This window comes from Apteryx mantelli, chromosome 27, assembly GCF_036417845.1.
Source record: "Apteryx mantelli isolate bAptMan1 chromosome 27, bAptMan1.hap1, whole genome shotgun sequence".
Taxonomy (NCBI): domain Eukaryota; kingdom Metazoa; phylum Chordata; class Aves; order Apterygiformes; family Apterygidae; genus Apteryx; species Apteryx mantelli.
In genome coordinates this window covers 4,912,957-4,935,938 of record NC_090004.1, presented here as the reverse complement: position 1 = coordinate 4,935,938, position 22,982 = coordinate 4,912,957, and the positions used below count along the sequence as shown (strand labels likewise).

Below are 22,982 nucleotides of genomic sequence, written 5' to 3'. Positions count from 1 at the left end.
GTGTCCAGGCCCACACCTTCCATTTGGTTGCATGCTGAACAGCATAATTAATCCTGTTAGCTTTATTTTTGAAGCAAAGGACTTTTTCATTCCTGTATCTCTGAATTCCATTCTCACAACAGGGCTGTGTAAGGCTCAGGTCATTTCTGTTAATACACCATGGGAGGTGATGTTTGCTTGCCTGGACTATAGATATAACTGCTTCAGGGATGGGCAGTTTTTATCTCCCAAACTAAAATGCACTGTGTTCCACAAAGCCCTTCCAGAACGAATCTTATCTGCTGAGGGAAAAATGCAGTCTAGAGTTATAAGCTGCATCTCTACCGTGTGCTGTCATAACACATCTGCCACAGCCACTTCTTGGGAAGTGTATTTGGAAGATAAAAGGACATCATCTTCCTGATTATTATAGCAAAATCTCTCTTCTTTGAATTCTAAGATGAATTAGCAGTGTCTGCTCGTTAACTGAAGACTATGGATAATAGGTCTAGATAGGATGTGTGTGTTTAATAGGCCTGTTGGGACCCCTCACATTAGATGATGCAAGTCCTCAAGGAGGTATGTGAAGAAGCAATAAAGAGTATGTAATCAGATTGCCTTTAACCAGTCTAAAATTAATTTCAGACACCAAGACCAGCAATATTTTGCCCTACCAGTATTGCTGCTGTTCTCTTCCACTTTACCTTCTTGAACTGTTCTAACCAGAATTACTCCTCACTTGTCAAATTACCTATCTTTGCCAGAAATAATCACTGCTGCTTCACAGACTTCTGAGCATTGTTGCCCAAACAAAGGAGCAAACCTCTTTCCCAAAGGAGCATTTGAACCATTGCTACTTCCAATTTTCCACGGAGCTCTCCATTGCAGTCATAGTCAGCCTGCAATAGAATCTGTGTATTGTGGGAAAAGGATTGGATGCACGTGGAGAGTGGATTTGCAGCATCTCCTGTACTGAGGATTATGTTCATGAGGCTCAGTCAAACCACTTCCTCCTCTGACACTTTTAAATAGAAACAGTTTGATTTGAGCTCCGGGAGGTTTGGAGTCATGCAGTGATTGGGACAGTGCCTGTTGTTGGAGGATTGCTAAATGCTGAAAGATGGTTGGAGAAACTGGGGAAAAGAGAATTAAATTGGGGGAGCTGATGCGAAGTATTAAATGCTTTGGAATCAGTTGGCAGTAGGTACTTAGCATGTATCCTCTCTCTCCTTCCACTGAAGGAAGTAACTGTATGAAGGGCTGTTACTGTGACAAGTGATTCATCTTCATGCTGAGCACTTTTTTTTTTTTTTAGTGCATGGTAAGAATATTGCTAACCTGCTCCCACCAGCTTGATCTCCTCCAGACATGGTCTACTTTTTCACATTAAACTTCTTCCTAAATGAGCGTGAGCTCTCTTTTTCTCCCTCTCCCTCTTACCCCTTCACCCATCACTTGTTCAGAGGGAAGCTGCCACTGATAGTTCAGTTTGAATGATAGACTTAATTCTTTGGGGGAAATTGATATTTGAAAAACATGAGTGGTTTGTAATCTAAAAAAGCTATTTCTTCCCCAGCTGGAACACATTCTGTATCAAATCTGATCATAGCAACCTAAAAGCCAACACTTCACAATGCTTCTCTGTGTTTGATGCCAAATTTTACCTAGAAACTGTGCGGTGCATATGCTAACACCCATTGTGCAATGCAGGTGGAACTGTGATTCGTTGTCACTTCCTGTGAACTCAGAATATCAGCTCCTGTTGACAACAAAAAACAGACCGAGCTATCTTGTGGGCCAGATGTTTGGGCTGATCTTCATAATGCCAGTCTTCAGAATTTCCTGCCTTCAGAGGGGAGGTGGGCTGTCCTCATTTGGCAGATGGTTCCTTCGAGATGTTGTCACCTTTTAGTCTCTCTGCACAGTCAGACGTACTGTCAGAGTAGACTCTGCCCCTTCTAATCTATGTGCTCCAGGATTAGCTGCTCTCCTGTTTTTAAGTGTCTTTTCAGGGAATGATCAGTGCTTTGACCTTTCCTCAGTTGGAGCAAGTGTGACATTATCCACTCTACAGTGCATAGGACTAGTTTTTGAGTTGATTTGGATGTGAACTCTGCAGGGTGGCAGTCACCTCTGCATTGTCTATAGTGACAGCCTGTGTCTGGTAAAATGCATGGATTTCTGATGGATCCACTAAGTATTTCTTAGGGAATTGCAAGAAAATTAATATCTGCAGGATGAGATTATTGGTGCTGAGGAGGTTAGTAGCCAACCAGTAGCCTAGGGAGCAGGGGGGTTGCTGTATTGGCTACCCCAGCTAAATCTGTCAGGAATCATGAAGTGGAGCCAATCATGCCTGGCACATCAACATGAACTGAAATCAAGAGTGGTTTGTGTCATGGGGTCACAGAGGCTGCTTTGTTGGGATGTGGGGTGCTTGGAGTGGACACCCCTATTTCCGCTGTTGCTGCGGCAGTACTGCCCCGCTGTAGGGTAGAGCAGTCACCAGGGCGAGGCTGAATCAGGAACTGGCCTTCTCAGCGGTGCCCACCATGCTGCCCTGGACACCCCACCGATCGCCGCTCACAGCTGAGGTTGGCCGGGGCAGTGGAGGAGACAGTTGCTCACAGCACGTTGCTCAGTACAGCTGCGTGTGGGCCGTTGGGGGCCAAGGGCTCTGTAAGGTCAGTTCTGCTCTTCGGTATAGTCACCCACTGCTCTGTATGTTTGCGGAGTGTGCACGGATTGGAGAGTATTTGGGGCATGATCTTTTAAACAATACCTGGAGAAGGAGAGTGAGGAAGATGAATATGAGGAAGACAGGAAAATGACCTTGGATATGAAGCTCTTTCTGCCGAGGTCCCTGAAGTATGGGTACAGTGGTTTGTTTGGAAAGCAAAGAAAAATGAGGTTGCTCAAAAGCAAATGGACTTTTTTTTTCCGTCTGCAGGAGAATGTGCTGATAAGAAAAGAAATAGATCTTTTCTAATTCTGGGGCTACTTTTTTGTCCCCTTTATCTCCCTCTACTGCTACCTTGTTGCTCAGATGTAATTTGTTTAGTTTACCTTAAAGGGAATAAAGTTACACTGTGTTATAGCTATCAGGTTCACAGACAAAAGCCTCAATAAATAAGACACAGCAGCAAGGCTTTAACTCAGGTCTGTCGGTGGTGTTACTGCAGACTTCATCTGCACTACATAGCATCACCTCATAACCCAGGATGGGCAGGTGGGTACCATTTATAGGCAGTTGTAAGACCGGGTTTTAATGAGACAATTATGAAGACTTAATTGAGAAATTCTATTCTTCCTAAAAAGGTCTGTAACCTATATGCTAGTTTTATTCGGCTTTCCTGTTTAATTTATGTCAGCTGAATGAATAGCACCAGCGCTGTCCTAGGGATCACTGACAACTGACTGGATCCTACTTGTAATGTAAGCAGATATGGAGACTGTCTTCCTACCTCCTGAGAATCTCCTCTGGAATTAGATTGTATCTTCCAGTAGTGATATCTGAGGGAAGGTTTCTGTGCTGGATGTCCACTATGGTAGGAAAAATTTAAAAACTAAAATGATAGGAGTGTTTTCATGTGGCCAGTGCTGCCATTCTAGAGGGAAGATGAATGGCTAATGCAAGGTCCTTAGGAAGGACGAGACAGAAATGTCAGGTCAGATGGTTGTGGATAAGCTGACATGATCAACGGAGATGACGAGAGAGCAGTTGATTAGGGAACAGACCAGTACACAAGGGACTGCTTGGTGTCAGAGGCATAGCCTGTGCTTGCTGTCTATTGACTCTTGTCTCTTGTGTTGCTGTAACTGGTACTGCATAGAACAAGCTAAAACTTTGGTCAGCACATGGTATCACTTTCTCCAAGTATGGATTTTTAAATCTTTTTTCCCTCTAACCAGCATGTCATATTTATTTAAACTTTTTCTTTATAAATTTTGAGGTAAATGCCTCCTGCCCTTTTGCTGGCAGAAGAAACTGAGGCCCAGAGTAGGTAGGGAGCCTTGGTCTAAATCCAGATTGTAACTAACTCAGGAGTTCCTGGCTCCCAACCACTTGTTCTGCCTCACCCAGAGTACTCTGCAAGGAGAACAGGGTAATCTTCATTGCAGAGCAGATTTTTCAAGAAACTGTGCAGTGATCTTTACAGTTTACTTTGTTGCCAAGATAATCTTGAGCTGTGTAAAAGCCTCTGTGAATATCTCCCCAAGAATTCTGCAATGTGCCACCACCCGGAAGCTGTCTGGTGACGTGATTTCAGCTCCCAGACTACTTGCATAAATCTCTAGATAAATGTCAAAAGTTCAGTCTGGTCTCCAAGCAGCATCAATGAGAAAAAGAACCAAAAAGAAGAAAAAAACGGAACTCAGACTTTTTTTTTTCCCGAACTCCTGTTTTAACAAGGCACTGATTTTAATCAAAGCCAGTTCAATCTTTTGAAGCCTTCAATACCAGCATAACCATAAGAAGGGATCTTAGTGTTTTCAGTTCTTGTTTTGCCCTTTGCAACCTGCAGCACCCCAAGAGGTGAAGATAAATAACCAGTAATGACTGGAGTCTTGTGTGCCTGAACAGTTAACAAGTTCATCATGTTTTGTAGAAACTGCATCCTAATTTTTATTCCAAACAAGATTTCAGCACTAATTTTTGTTTTGACAAATATGATTTGACATAAGAACAGTGGGAGTCAAGACCTTTCATTTTTGATCTAGGTTTACATTGCTCTGATCTAAATTCCTCCCCCTTTTGCTCTTGCTTTTCAATTGTAAACTTGGTTATTAAAGTTAGCAAAAAGCTGTTTGAAACTCTTTGTTCTGTAGCATTTAAACAGTCCTGCTATATGCAAGATTAAGTATGATAGCTTCCTAATGACTTGCGCTGTTCTTTTTAAGCATTGGCACAATGGATTACTGTACAGATTTTTTAAATGGCTTTGTTGAAAATGAAAGATCCAATTTCTGTTCACTGAGAAACTTCATAAAGGATTGTTGGCCAGGTGGCTGGGCCAGGCCCCCTGAGTCTAGTCTCCCTGACACTTGAGATGATATTTCTTAACCTCTTTACTTGCTCTGGTGCCTTGGCACTACTTACCAAATGTGTGTGTCGGTGAGGTTTGGGCTTCCATCCCTGTGCCTGCCAGACAGTTTGTAACAGCAGTGTAATGGTGACAGCAGGGGTACCTGGCTCTCTAAGGTGGCACAGAAGACAACTATTACAGTCAAGCTAAACATTAACATGAGAAAGGTAGTGTTGTAAAGCTGGTGAGGATGCTTCTGTTCCCTGCTCCTTGGGGATCCTTTCCCCTTTCCCAGCATTGCAAAGGTAGTGCATCTAGGCACACATTAAATTCGTCATTATTCCTTGCACTTAGCAAAATTGGTTAGAGTTGACACGGGGTCTGCTGTGTTATAAAGCCGTGTTATAAAGCCATTTTGGCTTTGCAGCAGGACAGCCATACATGGGATCAGACACCTGCCAGCCATCGCGCTCACCGGATCCCCAGACACCGGGTGGCTCTGGGAGTTAGAAGCTATTTCTCCTTCCTGAGGAAGAAGACTATTAAAGACCCCACTCTTAGCTACACATTTGCTGAGGCGTCACTTTTAGAGCTTTTCTAAAGACTCTCAAGGGACAGACTTGCAGCTGGGAGCCCTTCAAGTCTCATATCTGGACTGATACTCCAAATTGTCTATTTTGGGAAGAGGGGAGTGAGAGAAGGCGACTCTCTGTCCCTCCCATCACAGCTGTTCCACTTTGCCTAGAAAAACAAACATTTGCTGAGCTATGGAGGCTGAATATGTGTCCTGGGGTTAGGACACTTGTTTAGCCATTGGGAGAAGCAGGTGTGGGTCTGTGTGCTAAGTCTGGCAGCAAAGGGACTTGAACAAGTAGATTCCCAGCCTCTAAATACCTCACTCCAAGGATATATTTAATTTTCAGCAAAATTCCTTCCTGGAGCCTGGTGATATCTATTAGGTAGGAGAGCCAGTCGGGCTTTGTAGGGATGGAGCTGGAAAAACTGGAAAGAAGGAAGAAAGAGGACTTGATTCACCTGCGTGAGCTAGTATGGAGAGCGTTTGAGAGTGTTTGATATTCTGGAGAAAGGTCCTGAAATGTAAGTTGCTATACCAAGGGCCCCTTCTCTCTGGGCATGCTCTTCTGCTTAATATAAACCCTCTGAGGTAGGATGAAGGTAAATGAAATGTGCTTTGTTACCAGTGAGTCACTCTGTTGCCTAACCGTTGTCTCTTCTCGTGCCAGTGAGTCACTGATGCCTTGTTAGAGCAACCTGACAGACCCCAGCCCCTTTTCCCATGGGAGGGAATTTGCTGGGGCTTTATTTGGTCGGCAGCTGGATAGGCTGAAAAGATAGCATGAGGCTCGAACTCCAAGGCCTGGAAGGCTGATACATTGCCTCAGTTACGGGTAACACTTTATCAGTTTGAACTGATATAGCAGGAGCAGAGCAGGGAAAGACGAACCATTTTCCGAGCACAGTGAAAACCACAATCTGTTTTCTGGTGCCAAGGGAACGCACTGAAAATATCCTGGATGCTCTTGCAAGTGCTCTGCAGTCTCTTTGTTTTTCATTTTTCTTTCTTCATAGTCTTGCTCTGTCCCTCTTTCCCTTCCTTCCTTTATTTTTGGCCTTTTCTTCAGTCCCTGCTCACACCTCAGTCAGGTAGTTGCTGTTAAGAGAAATCCACCCAGTACTCTGCATTTCAGCTTGCTGTTGTCTGGCTGCAGGATGCAGAGGGTGGAAGCAGAGGCTCCTTCAAGCTGAAGGTTTTGACCTTGGCTGCAAGAAGCCGTATGAAAAGTTGTGGCTTTCTCTGACGTGACTGTCTTCTGTTCTGTGTGACTCTCGCAGAGACTGAACGAGAACTAAGCCTGGGATAATGTCATGATCTCCAGATAAAAGACAATTCTTTGGTGTTAAGATTTTGTCTTTTGTTCAGTAGATTATCTTCTTGAAAACTGCAGCCCTGTCCTTTGGGCCCTTTCTAATGCGGGTGCTCAACTGTGCTGTGTGAGCAATGCCTGGACCAACTTTATAGCCCAATACGACTTGTGGCAGTCCCCTGTTATTCCCAGGCAAGCCTTGGCTGTAAACCTGAGCACATGCATGTTGGCTTGGGTTGGCTTCAGCTGAATTTCGCAAGTGGAATTGGTGGCTTATGAAAGCTTCAGCAAGTCAGATGTAAACTCTTATTAATGATCAAATGTGAGGTTTCTGTTGTGTACCTGAAGCTGGAATGTTTGATTGGCCTGTTTCTGCCTAAACTGGTGGGTTTGACTTGCAGATATTGGGTAGCTAAAAGGAAGTTCACAGATGCAGCAGCAGTTGTGATTGTTACCAGAGTTATACTTAGTCCCTGCTTGGTGTTTTGCAGCGCTTTTCAAGCCTTTATTAAGCCTTTGCATGTCTGGCAGGTGGTAGCATAGATATTCTCCACCTTTAATCAGCCCTCATGGCCTCTCTTTAAACTGTATGTTGAGAAGAAAGCTGGTGTGTTCGCATTTTTCTTCTGCACTGGCTTGCTGGGACTCTGAAGGAAAGCAGGGTGGTGGGACATGTGCAAATGGGTGAAGCTTGTGCATGTGCCGAGGGGCCCCATCCGTTACTTGTAGGTTCCCTAGTAGATGGAGTAGGAGCTCTTCACCCTTTATCATCCTCATCCAGCTTGTGATTGGGACCACGCATCTGTTGTTTCTTGGCCAAAGTGCATGGGCTCGTCTTCAGTTGATACAAATCTCTGCATTAGGGTCAAAGGAGCCCCAGGCTGCAGTGCCAGCTCTTCTCTCCTGCCCTTTGCTTGGTGTGTTCAGAGACGGCTTTCCCTCCTCTGTCGGCTGGCGGGTCCCCAGTGCTGGCTGCAGCAGAGCTGCAGTAACATGGTAGGCCATTTTAATTGTTAGTTTCTTTGGTTGTTGACATTGACATGTGTCTTCCAAAGTATTCCCCATCTGGTCCTGTGAACACGCTTAAACCTCCTAATGAGCCTTTAGCAATGTGTTTTGTCTTTAAAAGTCTTGCTGTAGGTCGTATTAATGAACACAAGCTAGCAGGCATCAGCAACATGTCAGGGTAAGAGACAAGAGGAACAGAGGTGAATGAGACAATCTCTTCAGCTGATTTTTCCCCAGACTAGAACAGGCAGTTACTGGCTTTATCTGTGTTTTTTATAGAGACGGAGCTACCGTTAGTTCCCGTGAAGGCCCCTGTGAGATGGTATAGCTTGAATGGTCCTGTTCCCTCCAGAGTGGCATTAAGGCACATTCTCAGTGAGGCTGCGGGGGTTTGCCCTCCGTAGGCACGGTGTGCATACAATGCCTTCTCCTCTCTGTGGAGCAGTCCATTCAGCACCTTTCACAAGCATTATGTTAATTAATGTAACGTTTGTTAGTGAATTCTGTGGTAGTGTTCACAAGCGAGCGGACAGATGATCGTCCCTCTGGGTGGGTGGAAGTAGGAACAGAGCAGCCTTGTTGCCTCCATGGATGTCGCCATTCTTCTCATTCACAAAAGAACAAATACACTTGCGGCTTGGAACGGGGTGGTACAGGGCGTCTTTTGGCTCAAGGAGCTGAAGAGATGAATCTTTGTGTTGCTACCATGAGCTACTACTTCTGGTTTGCTGTTCTCTCACAAGTGAAACTCCAGACAAAGGCCCTACCACTTGCTATCACAAGAGCTGCCATGTAGTCCTTCAGTTAAAAAACGTGTTGGCTCCTAGACAGACGTCCTCGTGTTCTACCTCAGGTCCCAGATCTTCCCACTGGTCCCAGTGGAGGGGTTCCTCTTTCCTATTCAGAATGGCCATGTGCTCTCACTGGGCAGTGTAGGGAACTGGTGTGGGTCCCAGAGCTGAGTCCAGCACACATAGCTTCCCTTTTGGCCATCAGCTAAGTGACTTTGCCTCTCTGAAGCATGGTGTATCTCCACTCCAAAGCAGTTTTGTAGCAGGATCAGGGATGCTTTTTCTGCACAGGGCCTAAGATTTGTGGAGACAGGCAGAAGCTCAGACATGGAGTCTCGCTTAAAAGGCATAGCTGCCATTTCTGGGCACTTTCAGAAGGGTTTCTTTAGAGAGTTCCTTGGTTTCTACTTCAAAACTCCATCAGAGGGAGAGTACAATGAGCCTGAAACTAGTAATTTAGAGAGGGGAGTGTCAGCAAGAGTCAAAAGTGACAGACTGGATTTTGATTTCTTTTTCCGATTGAAGCTGCTTCCCCTTTGATTATATCCCTTGCATTACAATGTGTAGATTGGGAAAGGTGATTATTTTTTAACATCTCTCAAAATATGCAGTGTGTCAAGCAAATATCACCACCTTTATAAATGGATGCATATGTACTGTAATAAACATGCTAGGATATGTATAGCACCGTGTGCTGACAGCTGAACATAATCATAGCCACTGGACACTGTGTCACAAGCCCTGTCATGATGTGATGAAGCAAAGCCTGAGCAGGCACCTGAAAGGAATGAATATTCTCCTGCAGTGAGGAAGTAATGCGCTGCTGTACACAGGAGGGTCTGGGTCCTCCTCAGATGTGCTTTCTGGCCTGGCATGTTGCAGAGACATGGCAGCAAAGTCTTGATGCGTGGTTTGCTCTCTGCATTTGTGGAGAGGAGGGTGGTTCTTTCTTATCATGTCAGCTTCAGCCGTCTCATGAGAATGATACCTCTTGGTCTTGAGATATACTTTGTTAGCTCTAGGAAAAAAGTCAGCCGTGTGTTTTGCAATTGCTTCAAAGCTGGCACAGAAGAAAAGAAACATCGACAAGACCCTTGTACAAAACACAGCCTATGGTTCTTCAGATGTGCAAGTGTTTAGGGGAATATTTAAAACAAATGCTTAAAACGACACAAAGGCAAACCAGTAGGGAAGCAAAGTTTGCCCTCTGCTTTGTCAAATGCAGGGGAGGAAAGCGAAGCAACTTCAAGCTATGCTGTAATGAAGATCCAAGCATGTTCCTAATCCCCTGGTGCATTTCATGTATTTTAAAGGCATTGCTTGCTAAAAACATAAAAGGCTCTGTAAATTCAGGCAATATTTTTCATTTCAATTAATCATCTCAGAGAACTGTAACTTTATTGTCTCTTTGTCTCAGCTTAGTTTGAGCAAATCCAACTTTTTTTTCATCGTCTCTCTGCAGATTATGAAAGGCTTGTGGATTATATCATCAAATTAAATCGAGCCCATTAGTGTTACTCTCAGAATATCACAGTAATGGGCTGTGCCTCAGGCAGCACTGTCCTTCCTTCTTTTTCAGAATTCTTTGCCTGCATCCATGTTGCTCAGAGCTGGTGTGTTTCTCCTCGCTAATAGGAAAGTGCATAAAAATCACATAATCATTAATATTGAAGAATCATTAAGGTCGATAAAAACAGCTCTGACTGGGATGATGCTGATTTCATGGCCACTGCTTTTGGAAAACATGCCACAAAAGCGTCAGCTTGGTGTTGTTTTTTAGATCCCACTGGTTGATCTAGTGGCTGTTTGACTCCATCTTTTGCACTTCTGGAGATAACTCCAGTTAGGTGATCATTTCCCAAGTCTATAAGAATAAATGGATTTCTAGAGACTGTCTGCACTGCCTTCTTCCCTTTTCCACAGCCCCTGTTTTTGATGCAGACAGCATCCAAAAGCCAGCAATCTGTAGCTGAGCAGTAAAGTCTTGGTTGGGTTTTTATTAAAGCAATGATGTGCTGACTGGCTGAAAAGTGTCAAAACTGCAATCTTGTAACATCAACAAAATAAGGCAGGATGCCTTTTTTACGAGAGAAGAATGTTGAAAGCATAAATGAGCCCAGCACAAAATCGGTGGATCTGAGCACTTGTCCTTTGGGGAAAGGGAATGGTGTACGTCAGAGGCAGTTGTTGCTTTTTTTTTTTTTTTTCCTCAATAAGAAAAGACCAAGGTCATAAGGTTTGTGGCAGATGACTCACGTTTGCTTTCCTTTCCCCTCTGGGCTTTCCTCTCTCAAGTAGAACTAGAATTGAAGTAACATTGAAAGCGTTATAAAAGTGGCATCCCAATCTGAACATGTAATAAAAAAAGTTCAGATCTCACTGGGAAAGCTGGGGAAATTCAGGATGATGTTTTAAAGTCGGTCAGTGAGAAGATGGAACTGACTTGAGCCAAATAGAAATACGTTTCAGGAAGCCCCTAGGCATAAGCCCTGTGTGTGAGTCTCTGTGGTTGCACTGGAAAGGGAGATGATATGGACAGAGCTGGTACAAGCAGCTTCTGCATCTGCAGAAGCAAAACCTGAACCTTATCCAAACATCTTTGCAGCCAGGAATTCCACGAGGTCTGACTGTCGGGGGGGGTAGGAAAGTGACTGTAACAGAGCAATGTGTGTGGGTGGAAGTCTACAGGTGCATATGGCTGATGGAGATATAACACCAATTTCACACCTAAGTCCCTGTTGCCTTACATGTGCAGAGAGATGATGGAGAAGCTTCTGTTTGTCCAAACTGCAATCCTCCAAGTGATCTGCATTTACCGAGTTACCCAGGAAAGTGATGGCCTTGGTAGTTAAAGCCCAGAGGGTGTTGAACTGTGATGTGCTTCACATCCCTTGCCTTCCAGTGCTAGGAATACTTTTGGGGAACCATAACAGAAATAAAACTCCAGCACTGCGATGTTCCAAAACCAGGGTTGTTAACATTGTTTGCAGTTCTAGTTTCATTTAATCTCAACTGCTACGAGATTGTCTGTCTACACACCCTGTATAGCTTTCTCATCCTAGCATGGCATGCTATGTCATTCTGTCTCATTGGAAGCTTTCCTGCAGTCCATTTGCGAAAAAGCCTGGCATGCTTTTGGTATGCCTTTTTTTAAAGATGGATGATATGGTAGTTCCAAATACTTAGTTGGCATTTGCTTGGTATGCGTGTGTCCCATTGCCATCTGCTGGAGAATGATGAGCATGCTCATGGGGCCCATTTGTTCTGTTAGCCAAAGCAAGGGAGCTGTCTCCAAAATCACCCTCTCCCTGTTTTCAAGATTTATTGACATTAGTTTCTGGTCTAGCTGATGCTGTGTTTTGCGTGTATGTTAGTAATGGGAAACCCTGAGTCACGACATGGTGCAAAATTACTTTGTGCCCCAGATAACAAATACTGCATCAGGATGGAATGATCAGCCTCCTGTCTTGAATGCTCTTGCACAATAAAAACATAATTCTCTGTCGTCACTTAGAAGAAGGCTGTGCTTGTAACCGGATTAGAGAGAGACTGAGTTTGGGTTTGCAGTTGAACAAAGATTAGGGCTGGAATCTCCTTAACAACTTTGGCCAAGGCAAGAACTGGAAAACAAGGCCAAGATTTGTAGTCATGAATAGTGATTTAAAGTGTGGACCTTGAGTTGTTCCATGGGGGTACTTTTTCAAAACAACATCAGGCCTTTGAAAATGGGGCCTCTCTACAGCAACCCGTTGTGGGCAGCTGAGCTGACTAGTCCCGTCAGAAGATCTCAGCCTAGATTGTGGCCAAGATCTTCTTGCTGGATCCCATCCAGACATCCCCAGCATTGAGGCTGGAAGCTGCTGCCTGGCCCATTCACTCCAGAGTGGCATGGGGCAAATGAAACCAACACAGATTGGCTTAGAGCTAGAAGAGAAGTCAGGAATGAGGCTTCATCATGTTGTTCTCTTTGCAATGCAGGAGGCCTTCGAGGAGCTACAGTGGTGGATGCTTTAGATACTCTGTACATCATGGAACTTGAGGAGGAATTCCAAGAAGCAAAGAAGTGGGTGGAGAAGAGTTTTGACTTGAACGTGGTGAGTCAGTTACTGGGAATGCCTGCCTGTGTCACAGAAATGCTCCCTCTGGGTTTGGCCAGTTCTGATCACAGTCTTCTCTTAGAATCATTTGAGGAGGGGAAATATGAAGTCTGTGAGGGAAGAAATGACTCAACTCGCTGTTTGGTTTTTTTTAAGGCTAAAGAGACTATCGAGGTTCAGCTCACCTGCTTATACATGGCGGAGGGTTCCAGCCTGGGACCCCCAGATGAGACTCTCAGTGTCTGACTGAAAATGTAGTTCAGTGTTTAAATGCTTTTTGTGTTTTAGTCTGGGTTTTAAAAATAACTCTAATTATTAGGTACTCCAAGGAGGTTTTGTTCATTAAAGAGCAAATTGTGCTTCGTATCAGTTAAATATCTGTACGTGATAATGCAAGTTTTCTTTTTACACGTTTATAGATTAAGGTTGTAAACACTAATCTCCTTGACTGGATCCTTTGTTGGTATCACCTTCAATGGGTCTTCTGCACTGGGAGAGAGGTGCCTTGGAAGCAAAGTGGGGGAACATGTTGAGCTCAGATTTGGGTGGAAGAGCATCATTTTTGAAAATGGCTAGCCCTGCTCACTCTCCATGCCCTTCGAAAGTCTACTAGCCACATTTTTTTAGAGCTAGTGTCAGATTTGCTGGGGCCCTGAGCAGTGGGGGCTGCTGTCCCTCATCCCACTCTCTGGCTGGGGCCCGTTGCTGTTCTTCTGACTACTAGTGTCCAAGCCAGCTCTGTGCTTCTTGTGGGAGAGCAGATGGGATCACATCAGTGGCGTAGGGAGAATGTTAAAAGCTGAGTGCTGTTCAAACTTTTATTTTTTAATGCCAGCCTAGTTGTCTGTTGTGAAAAATGGTTCTCCCCATGGGAACAATGCATGCAGCTGCCTTTATAGAAAAGCATCATTTGTGAGGGCACGACTGGCATTCATATATTCATAAAAGGAAGACCACATCTGATAAATTTGGTGAATGTTCTCAGTACATTACTGAATCGATAAACAAGGGACAAAATCAACTGGGAGATAATTTATCCGGATTTCATAAAGCTTTTAATCTTGGCCTGCAGAATACATTGATCTGCAAAGACAAGAATGAATGCTATGGATTGATCGGTGGAGTCAGAAAGCACAGCAGAGGGAGAGCAAGAGGGAAATTAATTAAAAATTGGCTGTGTAGCAGGAACTCTGATAGCCCGGAGGACTGAGACAGGGACCCACAAACTCTGGGTGCACTGCTCTGTCTCATGCCATTTCAGACTTCATCTGGAGAATGGATTTACTCTGATTTGTAATCCGCAGATTATTTGGAAAGGACAGACTAGCGTGGAGGTTAAAGTGCCCCTTCCCTTTGCCCTACTTGCTGAAAACGCTGTGTCAACAGAAAACCTTCCTGGTCTGTGGCTTTATGTGTTTGCGTGAGGGTAGGAATCATTTGTCATGCAGATTCACCAGCCAGAAGCATGCTTTTTTTGTAAATGCACATTTTGAATGCAATTGTTTTGACATTTGCTGATCATCAACTGAGTAGCTAGAGCAGAACTTGTTCCAGGTGAGTGGGTTCTTGAGCAATTCAGTGAACCAGATCTATCTGTGTCTGCTGTCTCTGGTGGTGGGGCACATGGACATCGCTTGGTTTGTGTCTCTGTAAACATGCCCATGACAGACTCCCCTTAGGCTGTGATGCTCTCTGAGCCTGCAACCTGAGATGAGTCCTTGAATGGCAGAAAGCATCTTCCAAGACTTTCTTATCAGCTGGTGATAAATGGGCAGTTGGGGGGTTTCTCTTCCCTTCAGGCTCCAGCTATCATTGTAGAGCAAATAAAGTGCTTTGAGATCTCAGGTGAAATGCTGCATTACACTGTGGATGAGGACTGGAAGACTTAAGTATCTGCCTACTAGCCATTCCCCTTAGCTCCTATTTGTATGTGCAGACTTTGAGTCAAGAATATCATTGTGTATTTTCAGAATGGAGAAGCATCCTTGTTTGAGGTGAACATCCGCTATATTGGAGGACTGTTGGCCGCGTACTACTTAACTGGAGAAGAGGTTTGTTTCAGCAGCACTGCATGTCTCTCACAGTCACCAATAATGAATTGAAAGGGTTCTCCAGCAGCTTTTCACTGAGCATCAGATAATCCCTCCATAACAACAGGCTAAACCTATCATTTTTACGAATATCGAAATGCCACTAATGTTCTTTTAATTAAGTCTCGCATAATTACCTTGCACACACCATGCATGGCTCATCAGCAGAGATCTTTTCTCCGGTGGGCAATTCTAGCAAGACACGTTTTCAGTTGAATACATTGCTCCCCAGTGAAATGCCATTTGCAGTGATCTTTGTCTTTGTACTTGCTACTTTGTGGTTACTCTGTACCCTAAACATAGGCAATATTTCATCAAACATCAGTCCAGACTCTGCCCCTTGACTAAGGGGTGGCAACTGGTTAGTGACAAGTGCTCCAAATTCTACCTGGACAGTCTTTCTGTAGCAGTAGTTTGTAGGATGAAGTGCCCTGGGGGACAGGGACACTTCTTTCTCTCCAGCCTAGCAGAGGTTAGGGCTTAATGCCATAATCTGTTTTATAATATAACTGGACTGAAATTTTACAGCTGGCTCTAGAGAGATGAAGAGATTATTCCTCTGCTCTGCAAATCTTAGGCAAGGAGAAATTCTGATTTTGGGGGGAGTTTTCTGGGTGAAGGAACTGTAAGATTGGCTCTAATTGAGAAGTCAGCTCCCACCAACCGTGGCTGAGTGCTGTCTACCGTGGTAGGATGGGTAGCTCATCACTGCATAGTGGTACCATTGATCTGTAGACTCACAGGAGCTGCTCTGTTACTAAGGTTGCATTTTAAACCAGTTCCAGGAATGAGTTCCCTCTGTGATTTCCCTCCAGGGAAAACTCTCAAAGACTCAGTGTCCCGACTCAGGGCCTGTGTCAGTCACAACTTTAGTGGACTTCACATCAACAGACCAAAAAGAAACCGTATTAAACCATAAAGCTTCAGTAATGACCCTTTAAAGTGTAGTCAGCAGTGATGTAGCAGCCTGGGCAGTGCCTGTCATATACCCAGTTGGTGTCACCAGGCTGAAATGCAAGAATTGAGGCCCTGTCTCTTGGCTTCCCTTTCTGAATCAAACCCACCTTCTTGTGAGTGTATCAAAGGCCTGCAAGCCCACAGGAGAGCTCAGGTTTCCTCGATGCTGTATTTTTAGAGCAATAAATTCCTGCTTTCTTAGAACTACTGTGACAGCTTGGGCTGTATAGGGGGGCTAGAGGTAAAAGGCTTGTGCTTTAACTCGTAAGTCACTTACAGGCTTCCCTTGATCAGGACTAATCTCTGGAGCAAAGATTAGTGCTTGTATCAGTTTGTCCCAAAATAATTGTGTATGGTAGCTTTGTGCTGCAAGCCACCGTAAGCTATAATTTGATTTGAAAGCCCAAAACTGAGGCATTAAAAATGGAAAAGGAGCAGCTTAGACATGAAACCATGAAACCTTCCTGGGAAAGACTGCAAGTAAAAGATTGTTTGTTGGAAATCATGTTTTTTGCAATAGGAGATAATACCAGCTAGGCAAACTGATGTTGTAAATCTGACAATGCTTCCCCCTAGAAAAATTTCCTTTGATTTTAATTCAGCCATTTCACATCCTTGTGTCCTCTGCCACATTGGGAGAAGAGAAGCATTTGTCCCCTAAAGGATACTCCTTGGATCAGTTCTTATCAAACCAGAGAGACAAGGCAATGAGTAAGGCTACTGCCAGCATTTATAGTGGGCAGTGAGATTTGAAGGGGAGACCTTTGGCTGCAGGAACTCATTTCTTGTTCAGCTAGTCAAAGCTACTTTAAGTAGTTGTTTAGACAGCCGAGATCTGCAGGGAACAGGAAGTTGGGGCTGTGCTGGTGATAGTCAAGCCCTGCATTGAGCTTCACTTGCTGATCCTGAGAGGTCCTTGGTTTCAAGAGAAGATTATGCAGAACGGGGTTGCTGCAGTCCAAAATTTTGAGCTTACCCTTGGGTGGAGGTTTGGTGGGCCCTGTGAGGTCAGTGGGTGTAAGAACAACAGCTGGGGAAGGGTCCCACAAACCTCACTGAACTGTAGCCACTCTGTTTTCCCCAGCCTCGATGGTGGCTGAATTCCAAACTCCTATCCTGGATGTACATGGGCAATAACAGAAACAGATCACTGAAATTTGCTACTGAGGCATTTGGGGTGTTCTGTGAGCTCGGCAGCTCTGGCTCATCTCATCCAGGTTTGGGGTTTGCCAGGAAACTTGGGACTGGCTTAGAGTAGCTTTTTAGAGATCATTCAGATAGATACCAAAGTTCGCCATGACTTTTGGTCCAAATCCTTGATCCACCCAGGAGTGGATCAAGGGCAGCAGCATACCTGAAATGACAGATTCTTATAGTGCAGTACTTTCATCTTTCTTTAATGGCATGCTTGAAAAAATGCATTTGAAAGAATCCAGTGTAACTAGTATTTGCAAACAGTCCATCAAATATTTATCCTCTCTTCTTTTAACAGGTGTTCAAGAGTAAAGCTCTGGAACTTGGAGAGAAACTTTTGCCGGCTTTTAACACCCCTACTGGTATCCCACGCGGCGTCATAAATCTGGGCAGGCAAGACACACGTCCTTATGAGCATGTCATTTCATTACTGAATGTTTGCAAAAGACCAGGACCCAAGCAGGAACAGCAGCAGTTCCTCAGAGGTGCCCCCCTCTAGTGCAGATTCTTTGAGGTCATTTGTTTTGCCAACCCAAAACCAAGAGGTACCTTGGCAGAGATTGCAGGTGACTCAAGTTAACCCCAGCTGTGTTTATTAATTTTGGGCTATCCACAGTTTCTTCCTCTACTTCTTGGCAGGGCTCCCTGCTGCAATAGCATTTTCCTTACTGTCATTTTCTTTGAAAGGATATTTGTAGTCTGCACGTAGCATGTGGCATGCTCTGTATTTTTGCAGTATGCCCAGCTAGATGTATGTGAATTTATCCAGGCTCCATACCTGGGGAACTGGGAAATAGATTGGATGGGACTGGCAGACAGGTTTGCAGCTAGAAAGGGGGGAGTATACAGATCCTCTGGTTTTCTCCCTGCTGGCAGTACTCAGCCACATGTGTATTCTTCACTTAGAGTCACAGTGTTTCATGTCAGGTAGGTGGTGTTCTCATGCTACAGGGGAGCTTTGAGGCAGCTGGGTTAAATAGCTTGCTGAAGGTCACTCAGCAGAGAGATGTGAACCTGGAGGCTGGACTCTCAATCTCCAGATCTCACTAGTAGGTAGTGTTCCCGGCCAATAAAGGCTCATTGGTTCATTTTGATACCTACTAGCCAATCCCCCAGGGTAAAAGCTGCATGCAGGCTGAAACGCAGACAGCAGGAAATGTGGGTTAACAAAAGCCTTTCATCCTCACCTCTCACAACACTCAGAGCAGCAGCTGTGAAAATCTTTATTCATCTCTTAGCCCAAACGTCCTGTTTGGCTCCCGTCCTTGTGAAGCGCAAGACTGTCAAATGTTTGACTCGGGCTGATCCATTACTCAAGTATCACTGTCACCCTTCAGTTGTCTCATCTGCACATGATCCCAGTGAAAATTTGAACCACCAACACGACCACTTTAATTGTTTCTTTTTACAGAAGAGACATTCTGCTTCATCTGTGGCTGATAAAGGCTCAGCGTAGACTAACCTTTCACAGAAATGCCAAACCCTCCCCTGCCCTTTGTGAAGACAATCGAAACAGACTGTGCCTGCCTAGACATTCCCAAAATGTTTTGCTGATGACCTTGACTAAGAGCAAAGAAAATCAAAATAACACAGAGCCTGAGATCCAGAGCCCATATTACTGTTTTGGGCTCTAGCTTCAGAGCCATGATACTGCTGGGAGGGCCTGGAGTGTCGATTGATTTAGGAGCAAGGACGAAGTGAGCTAAATCTGTAGCCTGACTACTTCAGGAACATGATGACCAGCCAAAGCCTGTAAACCCAGAGGGGAAGGGAGTTATTCAGCATGAGGTAGCATATGGACATGGAAGCAGAGGTGAGTGAGATGATGTGGAGAGAGGGGATGTTTAACCCAAAAGTCAGGGCCAATCCAAAGCTCAGAAGAGTTTTGCAAGAAGGAACTGGCCCCCAGTTCTACTTTTGCAAGAATGTGCTAATTCCAGAGAAACCTCACCAGCTCAGAAGCAGGAGAGTTTTATAGCATGTGCAGGGTTTCTGTTGGTGGTGGGTTTTGGAGGGGGGAGGGACGACTAAGAATGAGATTCAGAAATTTTAAACAAACAAAAGCTGGCTTTGCATTAATTCTGAGTAGATGTTTTTGGGGACACAAGTAGAAAGACCCTCCCTTTGCTCTTCCTATAGCCAGCTGGCCTTATCTCTTCCTATAGCCAGCTGGCCTTATCTCTTCCTATCACCTTGCACCACCTTTCCTCGTGTCCCCTCCACTGATGTGCTTCCTTGTGGCCTTCTGTTTTCACAGAGGCCCTCGTATCATATCTCACACAGGCTTGTTTTCCATCCTGCTGGTCCACGTGCCACATTTTCTGCCAGGTCCTACTGTACATTGTCTTTCCAAGCTGCTTCTTTGTCCTCCCTGCCTGCATGTTGTGCTGTGCTTTCTCTCCTGATGCCTCCTGATCCTGGCCCCTGCCCCCTTCGCATCTCCCCTAAGCCCTCTACACCTCTGCATTCTTCCTCATGCTCCTCTCCTGGCCATCCTGTTGACTTGGCAGTGTTTTGCTGCTTTGGGCCTCTGTGAGGGAAGGAGATGAAAGTACCACTTTCAGTCTATGCTTGCAGCGGACAATGATCCACTGCAGTTGAGCAATCAAGGTGCATTTATTTGGGAGACAAAGGCAGCTCTGGGCATTTTTCTTTGTCTTGAAAACCAAGGTACTTTAAAAGGTAGTTTCCTCTGAGATGTTAGAATACAGGGCAGATGTGAAGACCCAGTTTGTCCAGGCTGTAAAGCTGAAAAAATGTTTTCCTGCAGGGGGTCATTTCAGGCTGCTCTTTAACCCAGGGACACATTGCAGACAGACTGTTTCCGCCAGACCACCTCTCCCCGAGGTCACTGTGATTTGTCCTCCCCCCACCGCAGGGCTTGGGTTCCCGGCAGCTCTGTCCTTGCAGGCAGTGGCTTGCCGCATGTTTGGGACCAAAGTTCCCGGCGGGGCTGTGTCAGCTGCTGTGACCCCAGAGAGCCGCTGTCACAACAAACAGCCTCATTTGGCTGCTTCCAAGCACACCTCATTTGAACTAGCTCAGAAGGCAGTTTCTGTTTGTGAGATTGTATTTGTTACTGTGTCCCTTTGGTGCAGTAAATAAAGAAAAAGTAATTGACTCTTTGTAGACACGAGCACTCCATGGGGTTGTTTAGCGCGCCCATCTCAGGGTCAGCTACTACCAGGTTTAATGCATGTGTCTAATGGGACATCAATACCACCCTTCACCTGGTCGGCCTGGAGAGCTGGCCTTTCAGCCTGCACGGGGAGGCTTCTGCCATAAGCGCTGGTGACGTTTGAGGTACCATTTTAGCTGCATGCGGTGTTTTCAAAGGAAAGGTTGGTGGTAGAGCCTCCTGACAGGTTGCAGGGAAAGCTGACGTTTGGCAGTGACTGAGCAATTTGAAACAGCGTGAACATATTGCTTATCTAATGGCTCTTTTTGTCTGGAGGCAAAACAAACAGCTCTGGACCTGAAATGGTTTTCTGTACATCACATGGAAGGGAAACTTTTTTTTTCCCCCTTCGGAAAGATCATTGGTTTTAGCCTCCTGTAAACAACAGAAACCCTTTTCTTCAAATAGCCAAGCTTTCAGGCGCCATCTAGTGTCCCCTCCCCCATAATTGGAAATTTGCTACCTCATCAGTATCGACCACAAACAGTGCTCATAAAGAGACATGAAAATCAAAGTCGTATCACTGCTGAAACGGCTCTGCCGAGCTTCCCTAGGCCAGCACCTGGAGATGCTATTTTAGGACCAAGGCCTAAAGATACAGGTCACTTTTCATGTCCGTGTGGATTTCAAAGAGGCACAGAGCTGTAATCTGTAGCAGTGGAACACGAGAGGGACGTGATCAAATGTAAATGCGAATCCAAGAAGGAGGTGCATGAGGTTGTTAGTGCTTGGAAGAGCCCCTCTGCCCTTCCGTGTCCTTTGGTTAGATTTTTCCAGGATAAAGGGGGAAATGATGCCCTCTTCACTCCCAGAATCTGCTCCTTCCTTTGCTCCAAGGAGGATTTTTCTCCATTGCTGCGTTTTGCATGGATTTGTCAGGGTGAGACATCAATAGCAGGGCTACAGGGAAGAAAACAGAGGCTGAGAATGGATCCCAATAGGTCAAAAATAGGGGCGGAAGGCACTTTGTATAACTGACTTCTTCACACAGTCTTTGCCAGCTTCTGAAGCTTTGTCCTGGCCCACTGTGCTCACAAGGCATGCGAGATGAGCACCAGTGGGGTGCTTTCAGAGTCAGGTTTGACCTGTGCAGATGTCAGATTACCCATGGCTTTTTCTTTAGTCAGATTTGCCCAATGGCGTCTTTCCCCCAAGCATTGCTGTTGCTGTATGCTGTATCCCCCCCCAACAACCAAACGCATCTTGGGGATGTCAGTGCCACGTTTGCCTAAAGAGTGTGAGATCTTGTTGGAATGAGCCTTGTTAGACTTGTGGGATGTTTGGGACACGAGAGTTCAGCTCAGGCTGCTTAGAGGCAGGTTTTATCCCAATCTGTCTTATGTAGGGCAGCTTGCGAGTGTTCTTCCAAAGTTTGGTTAAGCTGATCTGGTTGGGAGGGATTACCCTCCAACAGCAACTCCAGCATGCAGGCTAGTACATGCAATCTGTGTAGTTGCCCTATCCTAAACAATCCATTTTTAAAACTATTGTTTCATGCCACTGGAATTGTTCAGCGTGAAAGAGTTCTAAACAGTCTACGTATGCCCTTTATGCGGTCCCTGTTGATACCTGCTGTGCATTGCACACACGTAGCAACGGCACGGTCTGTACTGTGGCAATGGGGTGACCTCAGACTTTGTTTGCTTGGTAATGAAGGCTCCCTTTTCTCTCCTTGCAGCGGCATGAGTTGGAGTTGGGGTTGGGCATCTGCTGGAAGCAGCATCTTAGCAGAATTTGGTACCTTGCACTTAGAATTCCTGCACCTTTCGGAGCTCTCTGGCAACCCTGTATTTGCAGAAAAGGCAAGTACTTCCCACCTCAGTCTTTAGTGAACTGGTCTGTTTGTACTCCTGGGGTCAGGGTGGAGCAGAGCAACACTTTGGCCTGCCCGCAGCAGACAACATGGCAGCAAAGTGCCCCCTCTGCCCATTACCAGTACAAGTCACGAGAGGAGAAGCCTTCCAGAGTGGGACACATGTCCAGAAACCTGTCCCTTGCAGGCTGCAGATGTCACCAGGCCTCAGAGCATCCTATGCACCAGTCCAGTGAAAAGGTCGCAGCAACCTCCAAATAGAGGTCCCATCACACTGACTGGCCTTGGAAGGCAGCTGCCACGGTGTTTTCTTTGGCCATTTACACTTGCTTTAGCCCCTCCACCTCCCTTCCTCCGTTGCTGGCAGCAGCACGGGAGATGGGAATGTTTTCCCAATGTCTCGGTGATGTGAAGGTGTAGTAAAAACCTACTAAACACAAAGGCACAGGCAAAACTAATCCATCTGTTGGATGCAGGCTGCAAAGATAATTGTTAATTCTGATATCCTAATAGTATTGCCTTGTACTTGCAGACCTTTCCACTCTAAAACAGGCATTAAATGTTATGCTCCAGCCAGCAAGATTTCTGCTGAGGTTTCTTGTGTAGGAAAGGCCTGACAGTTGACATATTGGATTCCTTTTGTGTAACTTGTAACTGAAAATCTGTTAATATTTCACATTACCTTGAGCTCCTTTTTTTTTTCTTTTTTTCTTTTTAAACAAGCGATCTTGTAGTGCATGTGAGACCAATTTAATAAATATGCTGTTGGATACCAGCAAATTATTAGCTTCCACCGCACGTCCCTGAGGAACCAGCTTTGAGGGAGACAAATTGTTCCAGTTAGAATCTGAACTGCCCCCGTGAGCCCAAAGGAAATGGGGCCAGTCCAGAGCCCCACAATGGGGTAAAAACAAACAGTAGTTCTGAGGTTACCAGTAAAAGGCTCAAAATGGTCCTTTCCT

At 45.2% G+C, this 22,982-nt stretch overlaps 1 protein-coding gene across 2 annotated transcripts in view; it reads left to right on the top strand.

The window, feature by feature from the left end:
- The window catches only part of MAN1C1 (mannosidase alpha class 1C member 1), a 65,724-nt gene that overhangs the window by 32,517 nt on the left and 10,225 nt on the right, over nt 1-22,982 (top strand). For both annotated transcript variants that reach the window (XR_010886431.1, XM_067311322.1), the window contains exons 4-7: nt 12,670-12,785; nt 14,759-14,839; nt 17,328-17,422; nt 21,886-22,009. Coding sequence is in view for 1 of the 2 variants with exons in the window: in XM_067311322.1 (XP_067167423.1) it covers nt 12,670-12,785; nt 14,759-14,839; nt 17,328-17,422; nt 21,886-22,009 (416 nt within the window). In the remaining variant the exon portion in view is untranslated. The remainder of the gene's footprint in view (nt 1-12,669; nt 12,786-14,758; nt 14,840-17,327; nt 17,423-21,885; nt 22,010-22,982) is intronic.